The 7,538-nt window shown below is 34.4% G+C and overlaps 1 protein-coding gene and 1 long non-coding RNA gene across 2 annotated transcripts; both read left to right on the forward strand.

Annotated features, from left to right (window-relative positions):
- The first annotated feature begins 1,497 nt into the window (after nt 1–1,497).
- Nucleotides 1,498–2,928, forward strand: LOC142234708 (uncharacterized). Its single transcript, XM_075305883.1, has 4 exons — nt 1,498–2,015; nt 2,120–2,279; nt 2,337–2,454; nt 2,510–2,928. Exons 1-4 carry the CDS (start codon nt 1,937–1,939, stop codon nt 2,849–2,851), a joined length of 699 nt encoding a protein of 232 aa, XP_075161998.1. The 5' UTR covers nt 1,498–1,936; the 3' UTR covers nt 2,852–2,928.
- Nucleotides 2,929–6,365: 3,437 nt separating this feature from the next.
- LOC142236880 (uncharacterized) lies at nt 6,366–6,989 on the forward strand. The gene is made up of 2 exons (XR_012722244.1): nt 6,366–6,542; nt 6,650–6,989. It is a non-coding gene; the product is annotated as an uncharacterized LOC142236880 (long non-coding RNA).
- Nucleotides 6,990–7,538: the final 549 nt, after the last annotated feature.

Here is a 7,538-nt window from a genome sequence, read left to right on the forward strand (position 1 = left end):
ATCGAGCCCATTCCACGCCATATATACTCGTTCAATGAAAGCTTTACAGCACTTTCTAATACGGATTCGCAAAATTTTACAACTTCTGAAAAGATTAAAAACATTATCCAATTCATAAACAACAAAAAATCATCTGGCATGGATGGAATTTCAAATTACATTCTTAAAAAATTTCCCGAATCGACAGCAAACCTGTTGGCGGTCATTTTCAACAACTGCATAAATAATAGCTATTTCCCTAATGACTGGAAAAAAGCTAAAATACTACCGATAAAGAAAAAACCAGATAGTATCAACCTCTGCGATTTCCGTCCAATATCGTTATTGTCTAAAGGCTGGTACTCTGTTCGGTTTTCGCGTTGAAACTCCATACAAAACCAAAAAATGCGAAAAATTTGCGAAATTTTTTCCATTTGTGATACTTTGTTTTTTCGTGTTGAAAAACTGACGTTTATAGAACGGCGCCATTTGCAATGTGAATTAAGAAATAATTTATTTATTAAAAACTATTTGTGCGGGTTTATAAATCAAACACGGACCATATTTTTGTTCCGAAACTATACAAAGGATCAAAGGAATAGCAGATCAATTGCCCAAGGAAAAATAAAATGTTATTTTGTAAAAACAAGCAACAACCACCAACTTAATCCAATATCGCTCCCTGTCAAATAGCGCTCCAAGCTACCTAAAAAAACGCCGTTTTCTATGTGCGAAATAATGGTTTCCATAAAAATGTTTCGCAAGAATGAACATAGTACCGGCCTTAACGTGGGGAAAATTTTTGAAAATGTCATAAAAGAAAAACTGGAAAACAATTTCATTGTAGAACCCATCTCTGATTTCCAATTTGGTTTCAAAAAGACGCACGGAACGCAACACGCTCTTATCAAGTTTCACAACGACATTGTCGCTAACTTGCGAAACAAAACTTGCACCGTAGCAATATCCTTGGATATTGAAAAGGCATTCGACTCAGCATGTCATAAAGGCATCCTGTATAAACTGGTAGAACTGGGAACACCACCTCACCTGGTCAAATTAATTGAGAGTTTTTTAACAGATCGCCAATTCTCAGTATTCATCGAAAATGAATCATCCGCAATGGGTTCTATCAATAGTGGAGTCCCCCAGGGCAGTGTCCTAGCACCCTATCTATTCAACATTTTCCTCAATGACTTCCCTCATATCACAGCTGACTCTCAGGCTATCCTTTACGCCGACGATTGCTTGATATACGCGCATAGCCTGTCGCCGATTGATGCCTTACATAAAGCTGAGTCACATCTTAGCCTCATAAATGAATTCTACCAAACATGGGGCATCAAAATAAACGCAGCCAAATCACAAGCTATCTGCATCAGGAATGCTTCAGGAAAATGTCATAGATCAGTCGTCCCGCAAAGTAAAATACTGCAATTGTTTCTTGAGGACACTGAAATCCCATTTATGGAGACTATAAAATATCTCGGGGTCAATTTCAACAATCTTCTTAAATTCAATGAACACGACCGGAATTCACTACAAAAGGCAAAACGAGTTTTAGGATCATTTTCATACATCATGAATAGCAGATACTTACCACAAAAGACTAAATTACTGCTGTATAAAGTGGCCATCAGACCGCTGCTTACTTATGGATTTCCAATTTGGTTCACCATCTCGCCGATAGTGATTAAAGAATTGGAAATCTTTGAACGTAAAATACTGCGGAGATGCATAAATAAACACTATGCTTCACGGAACAAAAAATTCTCCAATAAACACATATACGAGGTCGCGGAAGTTAAGCCTTTCAGTGAATATGCGTTTAACCTTCATACGACGTTCGTGCAGAAACTTGCCACTCATGAAAATGACCTTTTAAAAGAAATCTACAACTTGGAAAATCATACACATTGGTCTGGTTCGACCTACTTGTCATCAATCGCCATAATCAATGAGAACACATTTGATAAAAAACAAAATAAAACGTGCAGAGGCGTGGGATGCAATTAGCAAATCTATTGGTGTTCCTGGTAAGTATAATTATAATTGTGTACATAATGTAAAACTCCTGACAATGGAGTTTACGTATGTTTCTGGAGGATTCCAGCAATAATATCCATGTGTTATGTTTCAGAGTCCGATTGCCAAACTCGATGGCGAAGTTTGCGTGACCGTTATGTTAAGGAATACAATAAAATCCATCGTGCATCTGGAAGTGGCTATGATGGTAACGACAGTCAGTGGCCTTTATTTAAAAACATGGAATTTCTCCGGGAACAAGTGGCCCCAAGAAAGTGAGACTTTATGTTGTATGTACAAAGGAAAGGGTTTAACATAATCATATATTTCAGAACAATATCGAATATAGCAAGACAACAGCATAGCCAAGTTCATGAAATTGATATTGGCGTAAATATGGAGTATTTAAATTCCGAAGAATCGTTTATAGATAGCAATGAAGCGGATACGGTTCGTAAACTATACATCTGTAAATTACATTACATGTACTATATCGTCTTTTTAGCCATGCACTTTCGATTATATTGATTACGACTCCCAGGAAGCGACACCATACCAAAACCAAAAAACATCAGATAATGAAGCCAAGGCAAATGGTAACCGAATGCGAAAAAGAACTAGCAACAGCAACGAGTTAGGTGATTTTTTAAACAAAATATCAACTATTGCCGAAAAGCGTTTTTGTTCTAATGCCGAAGAAGTTCCACCGACTGATAATAAACATAAAGGATTTTTCCTTATGGTTCAAGATCTCTTTAAAAAGTTGCCAGAAGAGGAGGTTGATGATTCAAAAATTTATTTTATAAATTATTTGCATGACAAAATCAAACACGGTCATTTCTTGTAATATATAAATTTTAATATAATATACTTACTTTAATTACTTATACAAACTTTAGAAAATGGAAAAATAATGTTATTTTATTTGGTAACGTTTTTTAATCTAAATTTGGTTTAAGAACAGGTATTCACATAAATAGTCCCTTTGCTGAAATGCTTTTTTAGTCGAATTGTTGGACGATAGCCTAGACATTTTTTTAGGTTTGTCATTTTCTTTTCTCCATAATCCTTCAATAAGAACTCCATTTTTTTCTCTGTCGACAAATTCTTCTGGGCAATAGTCAATATACAACTCCTTCAAAAAATTGTGAAGTACCAAACAAGCACATACAACTTTCTCTGCAGATTCTGGAGACATATTTAAAGAATTTCGCAAAATTCGCCATCTTGCAGTCAAAATTCCAAATGCATTCTCTATAGTTCTCCGTGCCCGAGAAAGTCTTTTATTAAAGTTGTATTTTTTCTCATTTAATAATAGTCCGGGATAGGGTCGCATCATATAAGATTTCAATGGAAATGCGGCATCTCCCACAATATAAAAAGGGAAATCATTTTCAGTGCCAGGCAGAGGTGAGTTAGGGGGAAACCCCAAATAATTGCTATCAAGTTTTCTTCCAAACTCAGAATATGTCAGGACACCACCGTCACTCTGACTTCCGAAAGCCCCTATATCTACTGCTGTGAACATGTAATTTGCATCACACACACCGAGAAGTACAATGCTGTAAGTACCTTTAAAAATATTTGTTTTTATATCGGATTCGTTCAGTTTCAGCATTAAACCCACCTTTGTAATTATAAAATTGCGAACCCGAATTTTTTGGGCAGGTAATCGCGATATGTTTGCCGTCAATCGCGCCAATACAATTTGGCAGATCCCACATATTCTTAAAGTCTTCGGCAATTTGCTTCCAATCTTCTGTGTCTGGTGTTTTTAGGTATACTGTGTGGAGTTCGTTCCATATAATTCCGCAAGTCTCCAAGACAATTTTTCTTATCGTGGGCACAGACATTTTAAATGTCAATGAGAGGTATTGTCTTGAGGGTCCATGGGCTAAATAACTTTGTATAATGAAGAATGAGGTTTATTTATAAGTACATTTTATTTAATGTTACACTTACATCAATGTGAGCAAAAGACGAGATTGAGGAAGAATTGCTCTAGACGAACTTTTTATCAATTTTGCTCCGACTTTTTGAAAAAGGATGTCGAACACATCGGGACTCATCCTAGTTGCCATGAAGAATCGCTCTGGGTCATTTCTTAGCGTTTCAAAGGTTGTAGCAAAAAATCCAGAAATGTCCCTCTCCAAAAACAAATCCCGTACCCAAAATCGTCTTTTAACCCGTTCAATAGATTTCCAACCAGATGCTGTACACAACGCGATAATTACTAGATCCAAAAAATCGAGGAAATCTTTTGTAACGTTTATTTCAGAAAACATTTCGATAAATTGTAATCAAATATACGTTAAAATAGAAATCAAAACAGCTGATGACAAAACGCATTTAGTTTCCGACGCATGTTGTGTAACTCCATTGAAAAATCGTAGTCGTCAACGCATTCGAATATAACGTACGCACGCATGACCGCATGGTATGTAATTCCACCTTTACCCAACACAAATACCACTGTGATATCATTCTGCATATTTTACACACTGTTAGTCATATATTTAACAGTCTAATTGTTAACTCGTTTTAAGTTATTCATTTATTTTTGTTATTTATTTATTATCGGTAATCTCTCTTGCATTACCATCAATCGATATAGGCCGCGAGCAAGCCTTTTCCTACATTTGTTTTGCTACGTATTTTCTTTATACGTTCACTAGTAGCCATTGCAAGCAAGTAGCTAACGTACTTAACCATCGTGTATTAGAATAAGACAACAATAGTTCTAAGTATTAAAAATATACATTCGCTCCTTACTCATTGTATCACAAACAAGAAGAAGACTCAATAAAAAAATACTTACTTACTTACTTTCATCCAGAAGTTGTTGATTTCAACAATTTGTTGTTTTTAACAATTTTAATTGCCCTGCCAGCATTTCAATGTTCCATTTCATCCTCATCGCTACCACAGACTCGTAAGTGACACTGCAACAATCGCCAACTGTGATAGTATTTGCCATCACTATTCGCATGAAAGTATTTTGCCATCACTATTGTTAAAAGAGCCATTTTATATTTTGTGAAACACCAAGCGCAACTGGCTTATTATAATTTATTTCAATGAAAACGAAAATAAAGTGCTGAAAACATAGTTATTACGCATAAAATTGTGAAAAGTAAATTGGTGAACAATTTTTGACGTTCCAAATGGAATAAAGTGATAGTTTTTCAAATTTTTTTCCAGACACGCTGCCTCCATTGGAAATAAAAGTACTGGCTGATAGACGCTACAACATTTAACATACAACTTGTAACTCAACATCAATCTCTTATTAATGCATAAAAATGTGTTAAATGTGATGTGATAGTCGTATAAATGTTATATTTATGAGAATTTATAAATGTTTCATAAAATTAATAAACATCTAAACAATCGTGTTTTACTTGACCACAATGATTCTTTTACAACTATCTTAAAATGCACTTTGTCTGATTGTTTGAAGGGGCTCTTATTGGCGTCCTTCTAAATGTATCCAGAAGGGCTCCTAATAATTGCACTCATGCGATACTTTTTTGTAGTAACTTGGCGTGGTACAACTTCTCAATAGTGACGGCGCTTTTCCGAGGAGTTTTGGATATCGTATACGACTGTTTTCGACGTAGTGGGGATTCTCAGAAGCGCCCCCAAATTCAAAAAATGTTGGCAGGGTGGTTGCACTTGTAATGTTTCTGGAAACTTTTTCTTGTCGATAAGCCACTCATTTTTCATTGGTCAGCTTCTTAATGTTTGCAAGAATGTAGCATCCAAAGATTTTAGTTTTCTGCAAAGAGATTTAAATTTAGTGACTTCTCTAAAGTGTTGATTTAATTTTTCACATTGACGTACCAATTATTATAAACTATTTTAAGCAGTTCCAGTTAATTGTCCACCATTTTTTCATCGGTCAGCTTTTTAAGTCAGTAACGTAGAATCCATAATTTTAGTTTTCTGCAAAGAGATATACATTTAGTGACTTCCTTAAAATTTTATTTCATTTTTTATTTTCACTTACCTATTTTTATAAACTATTTGGTTATTTGTCTGAAATTTTCCATTTTTTTAATTTCTTGCAATTGACCACGAACTTCGTTGCACAAATAAGTATTGAAAACCACATGGTTTTTTCGTTGCATTTTAGGGTAGTGTTTTGTCAAAGTTTTCTCATATTATCTTCAACACCTTTTCAAAGATTTCGTCAACATTTTGGCAAATTGGAAGTAATTCGCAAACAATTTGAAGATGTATTGAAGATGAGCTATTTTAAGTCAAGTTGAATTTATGTTGAAAATTATATTTACCCTCAAACTGAAAAGTTGTTGCGTTTGAAAAACGCTCATCCTGTGTTTATTGGGGTTGTTCTGGATAGTCCATATAAATGTTACATCCAGTGCTAAAAGAAAACAGCCCTTTTGATAATCCACATGGTTTTGTTTATTTGCAGTGCGCAGTCATTCCACTCAATTCCGCATTCAAGTGACTCAATTCGCTTTTTGGAAAACGAGAAATACCGTACAAATCAGTCAATTTGCATTACCAGAAAGGTGTGGATATATAGAATTTTACATGTTTTCCAATATTTGGTGTTTCATAAAAAGAACAAAGGAAAGAAAACAAATTAAAGTCAAATTAAAAAATCAATCAATTGCAGACGAAAAAGAGCCATCTACGGTGTGCAGACAAACTACGGCGCTGTGAATTCACTTGAGATGTCTATACCTTCCTTGGTCTATGTTGCAGTGCTCAGTCATTCCACTCAATTGCGCAGTCAACTAATTGGAAAACGAGAATTACCGTACAAATCAGTCAATTTGCTTTAAAAAAAGATGTGGATGTAAAGAATTGTATATGCTTTTATAATATTCGGTGTTTCATCAAGAGAACAAAGAAAAGAAAACTAATTAAAAAATCACTTATTCGCAGACGAAAAAGAGCAATCTACGGCGTTAATACCCAATAAACACAACCATTGGAGAAATGCTTAAACTCAATACGCGTTCAAACTTTTTTTTCAAAGAATTAGCTTAGAATTCAATTTGAGAAATTGTTGAGAAAATGGCGTTCTTAAAAAAAAACGGACATTATCCTCAATAGTAGAATTCAACACGTTAAGCTGAGTACTATGTTCAATTTTCAAGCTGAAAACCAGCTTGTTTTCACGGTTACTTTTTTTAATTAATTAATTTAGAAATATAAAATTATTTGCAATCAATTCCATGGATTTTTTCAATCCATTATTTGGCAAGACTTGATCAAAATATAATCGTCTTCATAAATATATTTGTACTTTTAATTTAGTGTTTTGGTGAAAAACCCTTTAGCAACAATTTCTCAACATATTAGCAACAACTTTTCAAACTAAATTTCATTTTAATGCTTCAAACCTATTGGAAAATTTGTTGAAGGCAATCAATTTGCAAGGCTATTTGAATTAATGTTGAAGATGTGATTCACTATCATATTGATATGATGTTAACTTTGAAAAATGCTCATCCTTGTGTTTGTTGGGTATGCAAGAAAAAGGCGCCATCTTCCTGTAA

Source organism: Haematobia irritans, chromosome 4 (assembly GCF_050003625.1).
Source record: "Haematobia irritans isolate KBUSLIRL chromosome 4, ASM5000362v1, whole genome shotgun sequence".
Classification (NCBI taxonomy): Eukaryota; Metazoa; Arthropoda; class Insecta; order Diptera; family Muscidae; genus Haematobia; species Haematobia irritans.

What these genes read in the sequence shown, in the direction of transcription:
- LOC142234708 (XM_075305883.1), top strand. Translation starts at nt 1,937, where the DNA reads ATGAGAACACATTTGATAAAAAACAAAATAAAACGTGCAGAGGCGTGG. An exon ending in GAACAAGTGGCCCCAAGAAA is followed by an intron (nt 2,280 to 2,336) that starts GTGAGACTTTAT and finishes CATATATTTCAG; the next exon opens with AACAATATCGAATATAGCAA. An exon ending in ATAGCAATGAAGCGGATACG is followed by an intron (nt 2,455 to 2,509) that starts GTTCGTAAACTA and finishes TCGTCTTTTTAG; the next exon opens with CCATGCACTTTCGATTATAT.